Source organism: Apteryx rowi, unplaced genomic scaffold (genome assembly GCF_003343035.1).
Source record: "Apteryx rowi isolate R43461 unplaced genomic scaffold, aptRow1 scaffold_570, whole genome shotgun sequence".
NCBI lineage: Eukaryota > Metazoa > Chordata > Aves > Apterygiformes > Apterygidae > Apteryx > Apteryx rowi.
Window position 1 is genome coordinate 294127 of NW_020450839.1, and position 14393 is coordinate 308519.

The 14393-nt window shown below is 45.0% G+C and overlaps 1 protein-coding gene across 5 annotated transcripts; it reads left to right on the plus strand.

Annotated features, from left to right (window-relative positions):
- The first annotated feature begins 339 nt into the window (after window positions 1-339).
- Window positions 340-14393, plus strand: MIER2 (MIER family member 2). Of its 5 annotated transcripts, XM_026082303.1 has the most exons (14): window positions 340-534; window positions 1148-1235; window positions 1790-1941; window positions 2684-2869; window positions 3308-3431; window positions 4217-4326; window positions 5008-5086; window positions 6669-6820; window positions 7660-7741; window positions 7845-7939; window positions 8741-8868; window positions 9923-10059; window positions 11076-11318; window positions 12133-14393. In XM_026082303.1, the coding sequence occupies exons 3-14, from the start codon at window positions 1798-1800 to the stop codon at window positions 12162-12164; spliced, it is 1512 nt and encodes a 503-aa protein (XP_025938088.1). In that variant the 5' UTR covers window positions 340-534; window positions 1148-1235; window positions 1790-1797; the 3' UTR covers window positions 12165-14393. The 5 variants fall into 5 exon arrangements, with proteins under 5 accessions (XP_025938088.1, XP_025938084.1, XP_025938086.1 ...); XM_026082299.1 differs by having other exon boundaries at window positions 341-534; window positions 11076-14393; XM_026082301.1 differs by having other exon boundaries at window positions 341-534; window positions 8741-8844; window positions 11076-14393.

Here is a 14393-nt window from a genome sequence, read left to right on the forward strand (position 1 = left end):
AGTTGTCATGGCAGTAATTATATCTAGAAAATAACTGGCTCTGTAGTCATAGAATTTGTAATATATGTTTCAAGACCTGAAGGCACTAATTCAGAGTCCAAAGTCTGGGGTGGTGGTTTTTGTTTTGGTTTGGTTTTTTGTATGTGCTTTGTTCTATTGGTAGAGAAGATATTTTGATTTTAACCTGTGCTTTGTTTTCTTAAATAAGTTGTAGGAGCCTAGTACTGCAGGGTTCTAGATGTCTTAGCTCCCACTGACTAAGTGAGGAATAATGTTGCATGGCTGAGGATCATAAAAAGATGTCATTGATGACTTGGGGGCTGACTCTTATGATTTTCTTCCATAGTCAGATGCTCTCAGTCAGCTCAAAGGCATTGGTTAATTACCTGCTTGCTCCCTACCTAGGCTGAACTTGATGAACAGCATTTCCATGTACATCAGCCCAAGGAGCAGCAGATGTTCTGGATTGTTATCCAGGCCTCAGCCCATATTGCTGTCTGAACTTCTGACCGAGCATTGAATGCCAGAAAGCAGGTGCCTGTTCTCAGTGTCTACCTGTCTCATCCTTTTCCCACCTAGTCCATGCCACTTGCAGTCATACCAGATTCCTTCACTGCCTCTCAGCTGTAAATTTCTTTGCTGACCACCCTGAGCCTTCTAAATGCAGTGAGGCATTAGGGAGAAGTGAGCATGTGTGTGGCCAGGCTGTTTCTGATTCCATCTCCAAAGGGTGGGTCATTTTACAGAAATGCTGTCTTCAAACAAGCATGATGTGTGTTTTTAGAATAATGGTTTGGGGCCAAAATCCTTCTTTTAAGTGACCATGAAAGCCATAAAGATCTGAGGTCTTAAACTGGTGAGAGGATAAATACTAGTGGAGTGAGGAAGATAAAATGGAGACACCACCATATGCAGTCAGAGACTGAGGGGAAGGTGATCAATACAGAAGAGGGAAGGCCTGGAAGAGCTGTTAAATACTCCTGACTAGAGCTCTTTTGCATAACAGTTTCTAATGCTACCCTCTGCGGTTTCTATTACCTTTTGCTTTGAAATTAAATTGATTGCCTTTGTTGGTGGGGTTAAGTGTCTGGAGGCGTATTCTTTTTAAGAAGAGAGGTCTCAGCTGTATTTTTCTCTTTTCTTGAAGGCCTCGGTTGGCAGGCAGAGTCCAAGAGTGGTGCCATACCCAGCCCACAGTCTATGTCCTGGAGAGCCTGGCCTTCAGAGTGCAGCAGGTAGCCACAGTTTAAATATGCTTCTGTTTGTTGGCCTGGTTTCCAGAGGAAACAGGGCTTCTGTGATCAGTCTGCCTCTTCCCTCCCTTTCTCCTTTCAATCTTTCAAACCTGTTAGTTGATTCTGATGGCATTTGACAGAGGAGAAAAGACATAAAGATACCGAAGCTTCTACAAGTGTCTGCCAGTTCTTACAGTAAGTGGTAGATATCCTAAAAATGCCTGAAGTGAAGGAGAGGCTGCTGTGTGCATTCATATGTTACGATATTAAAGAATAAAGTCAGGAGAGAAAAATACTCAAAAAACCTTCAAATTCAGCTTTCAGTCAGTCGTAGGACATGAACATGTAGGGAACCAGGCTTTGCTATTTAGTGCTTTTGGAAAGACTTCTTTTGGTTTGTGTCTCCCAGCCCTCTCTCTCTCCTTCTCCACGTAATCTCTTCCTCTGGCTTACCATGGCTGCATACACACAAGAAGGGGTCATCCCAAGCCTTGTTGCACCTGAAGATTTGGTTCAGGGTGGGGCTAGTATCCAGCTTTTTCTAATCCCTGCAGTTGTGTCAATGGGATCAGCTGATCATCGACTGAACCTAGCAGAGATCCTTTCACAGAACTATGGTGTACGGGAAGAAAGGGAAGAAGAAGAAGATACTCAGGAGAAACAGAAATCCTTAGAAGAGCTGGAAAAGAGTTTCAGTGCCTCTCAGGTAAAGGCAGCAAGGGAGGGGAAGGGGAATTACCATTTGGACTTTCTTTTTTTTTTTTTGACAGTACTGGTAACAGAGACCTTTCTAGCGAGACGCTTGCTGATTTGCTTGATCTGCTGGTTATATGCTGAGCTTAGGTCTGCTTAACAACGAGGCCTAGATTTGAACTGGGATATGAAGGAATTGGTTTGCCAACAGGTGACAGCGGTAAAGTTCGGAGTCTTCATCTGCCAGAAAGCCAATCTGATAAGGTGGTCTTCCCCCACCTTGCTGAAGAGTGGTTAGCTATTGGGTATATGTGCAATGTCCATTTCACAGTGGAGGAAGCACAAAGATGAGATGACTTGATCCCTCTGTGGGGTAGTCTTCATGGAGCCCTCAATGGAACACAAAGCATAAGATTTCTTGGTGACAGATTCTCTCTTCAAGTTTGGCACAAGGATATCATAGGGATTTGCTCTTTCCTTTCCTTTATATAAATACAGTTATGCTGTTTGGCACCTCTTCACCAGTATGAAAACTAAAATAAAAAAATATATGTAAAAAGTGCCTTTGGCCATACTGCTTTGGGGTAAAAGTTCTTGGGTTATCCATTGCTTTGAGAAGAGCAGGCTGTGATGGGTCCTGATAGACCATGCCTCCTTCTGGCCTCTGTCATTACACAGCATTATCCGAGGCAGTTCAGAGCCCCCAGAAAAGCAGAGCTGCCTTGACTGCCTCTGCATATCTCTGTTTGCTACAGCTGGTGTTGTACTCGGTGATTGTTCCATTCCTGATGAAGCTTTGTCCTCCTCTCGCTCAGAGCAGTGAAATGCCGTTCGAGGAGCTGCTTGCACTTTATGGCTATGAGGCATCTGATCCCATCTCGGAGCAGGACAGCGAGAGCAATGATATTAGTCCAAATCTCCCAGATATGACTCTAGATAAGGTAAGAGCAGCTGTCTGTGTGTACACTATTAGCCTGTGCTATTGGTTACTGTACTGTCTTAGAGTTTCAGTTGTCTAGTAGCTCCTCTGCATTCAAAGGTCTAGGACTTGTATTTCAGTGGGATTTAGCTAATGCCAAGGGAGGGGACCTGCCTAATTTTGGTGTCTCAGTGAGGAATGTCAGATGCAGAACAGTGGATGTAAAGAGTCCAGAGAAGACTGGAGAAGGGATAACTTTTTAAAAGAGCACTGTAAAAACCTTTTATGGAACACAGGTTACAGTTCTTTGTACAGAGATGTGAATCTGTGAAGATTCAGGGAAACTTTACATCTTCCCAGGTGAAGCTATGGCTCTAGCTGAAGTATGCTTTACTCTAGGCCTCACCACACCCCTTTTTTAATTTAAAAATATTTTTCACTTTCTTGTTGTTGTTAAAAGGAACAAATAGCGAAGGATTTGCTTTCAGGGGAAGAAGAGGAGGAGACCCAGTCTTCAGCTGATGATCTGACTCCATCCGTCACGTCCCATGATGCATCAGACTTATTCCCAAACCAGCCTGGCTGTATGTGTTGCTAATTTCTAAGTAATTGTTTTGTATTTAGATGAGAGGTGCAGGGTAGGGCAAGAACTTAGGTCCTTACTTTGTCACTAAGTTTCTTTGTAGTAAAAGTTTTTCACATTTTTTCTGGGGACTGTAAATAAACTAGAGCACCTGTGTTTTTATCAAGCATTTAGTGAAAGTGTGATGATATGGAGCACAGGTTAGCAGTGGGATCAGGAGAGAATTATCTTTAGCCATAACTCTTAATGTTGAGAGTTTGCTACCTGCTGTAACCATTGGGACAGCCACACAATTGAAATGGGATGATGGGGAGCTTTTCTTTCACTGTCAGAGTTTTCTAGGGAATAATCAAACATTACGATTGGGCACAGAATTGCAGTCTGAAGGATCAGCACTTGATCTGATGTCTCTAGAAGAGAATAAGTTTAGTAGTACCAGTGGTCTGATATATTGTGGCAATTCCTATGTATCTGTGATCCTAATGTTAGGAATATGCAGGAAGCCAAAGTACACAAGAAAGACTCGACATAAAGTGATTTTGCTCCTTCCCCTATAACTGCAGAATGAGGGAGTCTGAGCTCCCCAGGTTGGTCAGTACCACTCATGTGGCAAGGGCGCAAATTCTATGCTTTTGAAAGGAGAAAGTGAGAATCTGGTAAGTTATCACTGAGGACCGTGCTTAAAGTAACTTGAGGACAGAAAATAAAGGGAAGGAGAGGGAACACAGAGCAAGCAATAGAAATAAACCATTTTGTACCTACAGAAAATCTTTCTTTCCCTCAAAGCAAACAACTTTCTTGCTGATGAAGACAAAGAGCCCTGTTCATCTCCATGTGCTTCCTCCATGGCTGAGGATTCAGAGGAGGATTCTATCCCATCCAATGAGTGTAAGAAGGTAAATGATCTAAGCACATCCAGAAGGGGAACTAATGCTATCTACGCCTCAGTCTGAGGAAAGCATGGCACCAAAGCCCAGTGGTGTTTCCCTGAGACTGCCCCTTTAATTTTCTTGTGTTCACTGCCTTGAGTTTTGTGGAAGGCAGTAGCAGACATGGATTAAAAGTGTGCTTTTTGGTATGATCATGAAATCTGTATCTGAAACTATCATCTGCTTCAGGTACGGAAAAGGCCACTGTGCCTTGGTAAGTCAAAACTGCACCCAGTAGCCCTAGAAAGGTGAAATGCTTTGCAGTATGCCCAACAGGATTTACTGAGTGGGAACTATCTTATGAAAGAGAGGAGCAGACTTCCAAATTAATTCTGGGTGCAAAGGTTGCAGGAAACCTGCTGCATTTCTTTATCTCCAGCAGTAGTTGAAGACTGGTTCTTTTCCATCCGTATGTATTTAACATTTAAACTAAAAGTAAATCCCTAAGGTCCCCAGGGTATAATCTCATTGTTTGTAAACTTTTTTGGTTACCCTATAAAATAGTCAGGCTTCCCTAGAAGGAATAGTGACAGTGTGGACCACTGATATATAAATAGGCCTCATGCTGTGGTAGTCCCTAAACCATGAGGTATATTTCAGTGCCTACATAGAGCACATTCTTTTTGGATTTACTACTTCTTTGTAATGATGTTTCAGGAGATCATGGTTGGACCTCAGTACCAAGCTACTGTTCCCATCCTCCACTTAAACAGGCACAGTGAAAAAGGTGAGGCAACTTGCTTTGTGTATCTTGTTTGGATGTAGGGCTGCTGTGTGGGCACTTGATGAGGCTCTGGTTCACCAGTTCAGTTCCATATCTCTAGGTTTGGCACCTCTGGGTGTTGATACCAAAATTCACAGCTGTACCAGAGCTAGCTTTAAACCAGCTTATTTGAATATGATTAGTAGTACATCTACAGAAGCAGAAGGGCTCAGTCAAAACTGGATTGGTTTGACATGTTTGGAGGGGGGTTGGTCCCGGCTGTAAACAAAGAGAGGGAATACCCTACTTGAGATATTCTAATTTATCTACTTTTTCTTCTAATTTTCTTCCAATTTTTTTTTTCTTACATCCTCCTTAACAGGCAAGAGTTATTTTCATTCAGTACTCCCTGGAGCTGATCAGTTTTCAGTTTGGGAGGGTGTCTACAAAGTAGATGGAGGTGACTTGATTGGCAGATTGTGTCTAATACTAGTGCAATACTAGCACCAGCTGGTTGAATTTGTGAAGAAGGTAGCTAACAGAAAGCCTCTGCTTTAGAAATGACTCACTTCCTCCCTGGTTCTTTTAACCTAGCAGATTCTAGATGAGTTAGTTAAGAGAGATAAGTTACCAGTTTTGAAGACACTGTTTCAGACTTATTCAATACAATGCTCAGAATTTCTTACTGTTACTGAATCAGGAAGTTTAGGGTGCTCTCAGTTTTCTATATTGAAGACCACAGATTTGGTGCTTGTTTTCCATTGCCTGTATGTTTGCATCAGTGTGAAATGAGAGGAAACTGGTAACAGATCCAGTTGAGGCCTTTTATGCCCTTTATATACTTCCTCTGACCTGATATTAATAATCCTGCAGGGCAGGAGAGAATTGGTTTCTTTGCCTGTAGAAATAAGTGAACAAATAAAGTACAGCACTTGGTAATGTTTTTGTCTGAATAGAAAAATTTCTTTGACTTATGTTGATTTTTATTGCAGAGTTTTTCTTCTTGCTTTCCTTTGCGCTGTTGTTTTACTTAAACACCTCTCTGCATTGTTGTGTGCTGTGTTCTCATGGACTAAGAGCCTTGAAAGCTGAAAGGGACAAGAATCACTTAGTGATGCAGTGTGCTGCTGCTATTCTGTGTGGGTGGAGGAGCATTACAAGCTAGCACAGGGTAGGACAGCCTTGCAGCTTCTTAGTTTTTTTGTCTAGGGCAGAGAGAGGATCTGCAGACTAGGCCAGGGTTGTACCTTAAAGCTGTCTTTGCCTCCTACTCCTTTTGTTTACTGTGCTAAGGAAAAGACACCTTAGAATGTAAGTTTTTAAAGTTGCCAGTATTAATGAATCAAAGCAACAGTCTTTGAGAACATGGTAACAAAAACCTTGTCATCAGCCAAACCTTCTGAAAAAGTTGAAACAAGCGGAGTCCGTGCTTAGGGCTCTAAAAGAGTGTAAAGAGTCAGGAGGGAAAATGCTCTACCTTCACACTGGTGGTTGTAAGCTTTACTGCCAGGTTGGAGTCTAATCAAAGATTTGCCCTCTCCTTCTGTCTCTCAAAAGCAGTGGAATTGTTTCTTTGATTAGTTTATTTCAGTGTTTTTTCTGTTAGCCTATGAGAACGAAGATCAGCTACTTTGGGACCCAAACATACTTCCTGAGAGAGAGGTTGAAGAGTTCCTGTACCGTGCAGTGAAGCGGAGATGGGACGAGCTGTCTAGCAGCACCCTTCCAGAAGGAGAGGTGGTGAAGGACAATGAACAGGTAAATACAGGGGCTTCTTGCAGCCAACAGATAATCAAATGATGCTGTTATAGCACATAGTGGGATGCTGCTGTTGGAGATGGAAAGTGTGAACAGGGTGTTTCTGAGCTGTTGAAATGAGGGACAAAGTCCTGCAGAGATCCTGAATGAGACCCACTTAAAAGAGAGCCAGAGCTAACTCCTGTGATCCCCTCCTGCTTCATGGAAAAGTGAGAGACTGCTTCTCATCTGCAGGCCAAGGAGGCTGCTCGCCCTGCACTGTGCGGTTTTGGGAAGATAGGAAATAGCCATGGTGGATCAGACCACAGACTTGTCTAGCTTAGTATTTTTTTCTCCAAGGCAATTAAGAGCTGCTTGTGGAAAGAATTAACAGACTGGACAAGTAGAGGGTAGATACTGTTCTGACTGTATTCTCCAAGTAGCCTAAAAACTCTGAGCCAGTGCTTGCAGCAGGACAATCCTTTTGGACCCATCCTCTATAAAATTGTTGGATTCTTTTTGAAGCCAGCAGAAGATCAAACATTTGGCAAAGAAACTTCAGAGCAGTTTGTTTTCCTTTAAATTAGCCAGATTAGATTCTCTTAGTAAGTCCTGGTATCTGCAGAAACACAGAGGCAGTAGTTTCTAGAGCTGCTGGTAGAACTGCTTCCGTTCAGTCTTAGGGTTTGTAATACAGTGCCCTAAAAAGTGGAAGAATCTGTGCTGGTGGTCAAGGTTGGAGTAGTAGTTATGTGGCTCCTGGGAAAAACATGTTTTATAAGGCAAATATCATGAGCAGGTTTGCTTGTGGTGTGTTGCTGTGGCGCATGCTATCAGTCGTGTTTTCTTTTGTTTCTTAGGCTCTGTATGAATTGGTTAAATGCAACTTCAATGCAGAAGAGGCACTACGGAGGTTACGGTTCAATGTGAAGGTTATCAGAGGTGAGAAACCCTCATATTTGGATTCTACCCCAAACATTAAGGTACACATAACTTTTTCTAGGTTCTATAGATCTCTTCCAATTCCTCTTTCCTTCTGTTATAGATGAGCTTTGTGCCTGGAGTGAAGAAGAGTGTAGAAATTTTGAACATGGCTTCAGGGTCCATGGGAAAAACTTTCATCTTATCCAAGCAAACAAGGTAAGGATGCTCACCCCTGCATTGCACTAAGACAAAGGGAAGGAGGCATGTGCATTTGCACCAGAAGTATGTTTTGAGCCTTGGCTAATGCAGGAAGTTCAGGACTGCTGAGTTCCAATCCCAGACTTTGTGTTGACTCATACTAGCAGGTGATGGGCTGTTCACTGCCCTGCTCTGCCTTATTTTCCAGGTGGGAGAAGTCACAAACAACACTGACCTACATGAGTGATGTCAGTTAATTACTGATTAGCCCTTTCTGGAGTCTCAAAAGTTCTTTCCAAACTCTCAGCCCTTGCAGTACTTCTGTGAATGAGTGAGTTGAGCATGTGGATGTTTTGTAAAGTCCCCTGGGGTCCTCTAGAATGAAAGATGCTTTTGTAGGGAGAACTGGGCCCCAGGACATATGCTGCTGTGCTGGGAGTTGGCAGAACCAGAGAGTCCAGTTCTACCACTGATTCATTGTGGGCATGTTGACACTGGCCAGTGAAAATGGATGCAAGTTTTCTCTCTTGGTGTTAACTGTGCTACTGGAAGCGCAGGGAAGTCCTGCGTAAATGTACTGTGTATGAACCCACACTGGGGTCTGCAAGAACAATTATGCACCATGGGGAGTTTCTTCTCTGGGCAATACCACCTCGGAAATTTCAGTATCTACTTCTGTTCTGCAGTGTAGATGTGTCCACAGTGACGTAAATCACTGTAATGCATTTAATTTTCTGTACTGGTAAAATGGCAGAACAATCCTTGCTTTGTGAGACTTACCTTGATGCTTGGGATTCTGACTATGATGTTTCCCCTCAGGTCCGCACCCGGTCAGTGGGAGAATGTGTGGAGTATTACTACATGTGGAAAAAGTCAGAGCGCTATGACTACTTCACTCAGCAGACTCGTTTAGGAAGGAAGAAGTACGTCCTCCACCCTGGAGCCACGTGCGTGGAATATTCTCACACTAAAATTAGTAATATTGACTTCCCAGTGAAGATCCCTGCTGCAAAGCACCTCTACCTTAAAGACTGTGCTTTCTGCTCTAGAAGGTTTCTTGGGTGGTAGCGTGGAGAGATGCATTGGTTGTACTCAGAACATAGACCGTAGTTAGTGTGGGGAAGGAGGGAAAAAGCAGTTATTTGCTAGCGTGTGGACTTTCTTGTGTCAGAAAACCTTGTGAATACATTTGTCTGAAACAAAACAGTAAAGATTAAGATTAAGGTCAGAGATTCAGGGCTGATCTCAAGAAATAACTCAGTGCAATGAAGTTTGGCGAAGGGAATTTCATAAGTGCAAAAATACTCTGTTTCTGAAATTTTGGAGCCCGAATTCATTTCTTTCTTTGCCCACCACCCTTTGAGGCAGATCCTTCACTTTGAAATCTGTGCTAATTACAGCAAATACTTTTCAAAAAAGTTGAAACTGAAATGTTTTTAAAAGGTCAAAATGAAATATTTCAGTTGAATCAGTTAAAAATATTAGATGTTATGCCATGAAAATATATGAAATCTTGGCTTTTTTCTTCTGACTCAAGGCAGGAAAATATCTGAAATCTCAGAAATTCCCCCAGGGTGGGAAATTTTTTTTCTTGTCTCTTTTGCTTTTTGCTAGCATGCTAACATTGTTACAACCCATTGCAGTCATTCTATGGAGATGACTGTTCCCTGGGGAGAGTATTTGACCATTTATTACATTATGGGAGGGGCTGAGGCTCATGGAGACCTGGGGGCGGGCAGAGCTCTTTGTTTTGGAAAGCTGCAGAGCCCATTCTGGCTTAACATGTGCTGGTCTTAGCCCTGCTGACTTAATTGCAATTGCCCCAGTGCAGAATCTAAATTGGGCTCTGCAGACTAGGAGGGGGATGGATGTTCATTCTAGTGAGGCCCTTTCAGCCCCATTGCTTTATCTGTTGGTGGGTTTTAATCTCAGTCATTGTTTTCTCTGCCTGCATCTTTCTGCTTAATGGATGGTTGCTATACTATCTGTCTTTCCCCACAGGGATTTTGCCGACAATGACTTGGATGGGGGTGAAGTAGAAAATGCTAGTCGTTCTCGGAGCTCCCCACCAATTCCCTCTGCCACTAGCTGCCTGGACTCTCACTTTGGTCAAGATCAGCTAGCAATTGAGAGCGCAGGTAACTTCTCCTTCTCTCCTGTCTGTCATGGGGATAACACCTCTTTGCTACGCAGCATACAGGCTCCTTTGCCTTTCTCCTGTCCCCATGATCCAGCTGTAACTCTTCTCCCCTCACCTCGCCAGTGTGTTCGCTTTCTGTTCTCTATCAAATACCAATCCAGTGCAGTTTGGTGTGAGTAAAGGAGGCTTGTCTGTCTCTGCAATGACCAGCAGTGATTTTAAAAGATTTGGTCCTGCTTCAGGGCACAGGCACATGGCCTAAATGAATCCCAAAGCAAGGGAATTTGCACTACTTTAGGCACCTGAATTAGGCATCTGCTTCCAGTACACTCACTTTAGTTAGTGGAGACAGACAGCTCCTCCAGACATTGGTTTAGGTCACCAAAAATCAGGCTGTGCCTGTGAACTGCTTTCAGAGAGCTGGTCTTTCCCTCCACTGACTGCAAAGGCAGGACTCCAAAGTTCTGTGTAATACACCCGACCTTCCCAAGGTCCCTGTTCTGTTGTTCAGTGATGACCCTGTCAGATGGAACGTGAAATTTAGAGGCTGTTGTTGGAAGAGCTGATTCAGACTGGCTCTGAGAAGAATTTTGGCCTGAAATGGATTCATCCCCTTTCACCATTTTACCACAGACTGGGGCTTTATGTAGGTACCTCCTGTGGGGTGTAGGCTTGGAGGGGATGGGACTTAGGATTGGGCATGTCTTGGAATGTCTCTGTGAGATTTCCTTTAATTTCCATAGAAACACTGATGTCCTCCCATCTGCTGGCTGTATCTTGCTTTTCTTCAGTAGTTGCTGATGGGGATCTTGGTTGCTACAGTAAAGAAACAAGCAGCTATGCCGCATTCTGCCATCAAATTCATATTGTTGTGGTTAGGTGGGATTGAACTGGGTTCTGTTTTCATATGTTATGGACTCACTCTAGTTTTCTTTCACTTGCTGTTCCCCACCCTTTCTTCCTCCTTGTCTGGCTATCCATCTCCCATATGTTTCCCTCTTTTGTGGTGTGCAGAGCCCCTGAGCGTGGAGAGCACAGCCTGCAGCCTGGGCAGCATGAGCGAATCGGGGCAGGGCTATGAGTGCAGTACTCCTTCAGAGACAAATTGTTCCTTCGACCCCGCAGAGGAGACATCCTCAGGCACCATCTCAGCTCCTTGCACACGACATACTGTCAACCCCTCAGAAACGGGGCTCTATGCTTTGCCACCGGCAGTACCAGGACTGGCAGAGAAGCAGGAGACGTTGCAGAGCTCTGGTGAGACGATAACCATGGACTTCACTCTCCCTGCAGATATTAATGAGGGTTTGCCTTTAATTGCTGGCCCTGTGGATTTGGACAGAGACCCAGAGGCGGTGGTGGCCCCTGCGCAAGTGTCCTTATCGGTCACAGATTTTGGCCTCATTGGCATCGGAGATGTAAATAGTTTTCTGACTGCTCATCAGGCCTGCCCAGCACCTGTGGCTCGGTCAGAGCCTTTGTCACAGTGAGAGTCTCCAGTCGCAAACTTGTCACAGACCCAGCAAGGACTTTGACTTGACTGAGTGAAATCCTGGAACTTCCCCTGTTCCATGGGGATGGTTTGGAGCTGTTGGTCAGAATCCGTCTTTCTATCCTCCTTGATCCAAGGCTACAGTGAAACCAAACACCTTTCTGCTCTAGTGTGTTCTGGCACAATCACGCAAAGCTGGTGGCTGGCTTAAGTGAGGGGAAAGCCCGTGACCCCCCCAGTTCATTGGCCATGTGTCACCCCAGGTAATGCCAGGCTGTTCAGAGAGTCCCTGCCCTCAGGACAGTGGAATTGTCCTTTGGCACCAGTGGGGCAGCCTGGTACAGCGAAGATATTTTCAGAACAGGGATATATCATGGGCACTTCAGGGGCTGGGACAGAGGATGCAGTCTGGTGGTCCGCGAGCTTAGGAAATCAACAGGAAGCACAGTCCACCCAGGCTGGAGGGCTGTTTGCCTGCAGAGATGGGCATGATGATGCCAAAGGAAGATGAGTCGTGGCTGTTCACCCACAGATACTGTGTCGCAATAGAAGTCACTCTCCCTGTTCCTCTTCTAACAGCTATCCTGCACCTACTGAGCTGTGAATCATGACAGGGACGCACATTGCTGTTTTCTAACCTTTTGGAGCTGTTCCTGTCTGTCTGCCCACACCACCGCCAGCTCCAGATGAGATGTGGCCTATTCCAGCCCTTTGGCTAAAGCTTCAGGTCTTGGAAAGAGGTACTGCGTGGTGAGGTAGCATTGTGTGCACTTAGTCCTTCCCACCCTTCCTTCCAGTGCTCTGCCATGGGCTGGGCCATGGAGAACTTGTACTAGAAATAAAGGGAGTGTCTAGACTGACAAAGTGATGTTGGCCCTCAGAGTGCTGCAGTGCTGCCACTTGTGTTACTGGCAGTGAAAGACTTGACCCTTACTGATTCTGCTGCATTACAAGAGGGTTAAATGCAGATTAAAAACCTGCGTAACTTCCCAGCTCATTCCAAGCAGGTTGTCAGCTGTGAAAGGAGGAAAGAGGAGGACCAGAACATGGGAAGGGATGGCAAGAAGGGGATGGCTCTTACTTTATTGGATGACTGAAGCTAGAATCCTGAAAGGGAGAAATGGAGAAGCAGAAGCTGCTTCTGAGAAGAAGGTGTCTGTAAGAAGGTAGCTCTCACCTGCTCTCCTGTCCCCAGCACATGCCCTGCACTTCCCTGGGGCAGTGGTATCGAACCTGGGCAAGCTGAAAGCATGTATATGCATCCTCGAAAGGCAGGAGGGCTTTCAGCCCTGCTATCTCATTGGAGTGGGTGGGACTTAACTGTAGCAGGACTGTACATCCTCATTGCTAGTTTGTGGGAGCATACAGCACACATCCCAGGCAGGAGGTTTCTCAGCTCCCAGGGCATCAAGTCTAGGAAACCTGTGCTAGCAGAGACCCAGGCAGGAGAGCACACCAGTCTCTGGGTTTCTCTGCCCCTTTCCACCCCCCTCCGCTCTTCTGAAATGTCACAAAACGAAGCTCTCTGTTTTCTGAGAGGAAAGTAGCGATGTTTCAAGGAGGTGACAAAGGTGGCAATGCATGCCAGTGAGGTGGCCACATGCTGGCATGTAGTGTTGGAGTCCAGAGCTTCTTAGCTTCCCAGGTGTGTTCCAGATCTGGGGTTTGCCACTGGCTTAAATTCACATATTCTCAATCTCTCTTCCCCTGTGCAGGGAACACTGCCTACCAACTTGCAGGGCAGGGCTCTGATGCAGATGTTTCCCTCCTCCAGCCACTTTCTGCATTTGGGAAAGGGGCTTGTGATGAGGTTTTTGTTTATTTTGGTAGATGCCTTCTGGTTGTGACCATGCAGTTAGTTCTGCTGTCTGTGGACTTGAAAGATGACTAAAACCATTAGCCTGGATCTTCCCCCTTTCCCAGCCATGCGTAGCTGCATTCACCCCTGTAGTGGGAGCATGGAGACAGCATCAGACAGCTTCCCAAGATGACTTAGCATCAGATCTTGTCTCTCGTTCCAAACCCCAGATCTCTTTTGCCTGCATTGGCAGGGATTTATTTTGGTCCCTGGCCAGCTCTGCTTAGAGGTGCTGAGTTCAAACACAGTTGTCTTGACCAGGCATCACTTTGTGAAGCAGATGTGCTAAATCCGAGGTCTCCACACTGGCCGCTCCCAGTTGCTGGAAAGAGAAAGCAAATATGCGTGCCCGCTCCGTAGTGGAACTTCCCCAGGCTGTAATTCCCCTTTTCTGGGGGAGAGAGGAAGCTTTGCTGGCTGAAAGAAGAGGAGGCAGGGGGAGAGCATCTGGAGCCCTCCCAGGGAGGGCTAGGCCTTGGCATCTCCTCTCCATCAGTCAAGAACGTTCTTAGTTTTCCTGAAACCATTTTTTCTTTGGTTTGTTTCAAGCCCTAATGACAGGAGAGGGGAGGCAGAAATGTCTCTTATTTATATTCTTCAGTGTTGTTTACAGATTCGCATGGGGTCTTTCAACATGAGTGTGGCGCTCTTTCCATAAAACATTTTGGGAAAGGGGTGGAAAGGGCTGGGACAGGGAGGGGGAGTCACTTTTGGTTTGGGATTTTTTTTGGTTGTTTTTTTTTTCTTTTGGTTTGGGGATTTTCTTTTTCCTTCTTAAAAAGCACATTCACTTTGAGCCGCTCTCAATGCTGGACTCTTTTCCAACCCCTCCCTCCCCCCCCCCCCCAAGCCCTACACTGTGAAGTGATACTGCCTTGAAGACCCCTCGCCGTTATTTATTTAATTAAAAACCTAATTTGAAAGTGAGCAGGAAGCCTGTCTTGTTTTTGCAGACTGAGGTGTCCCAGTCCTGTACATCATG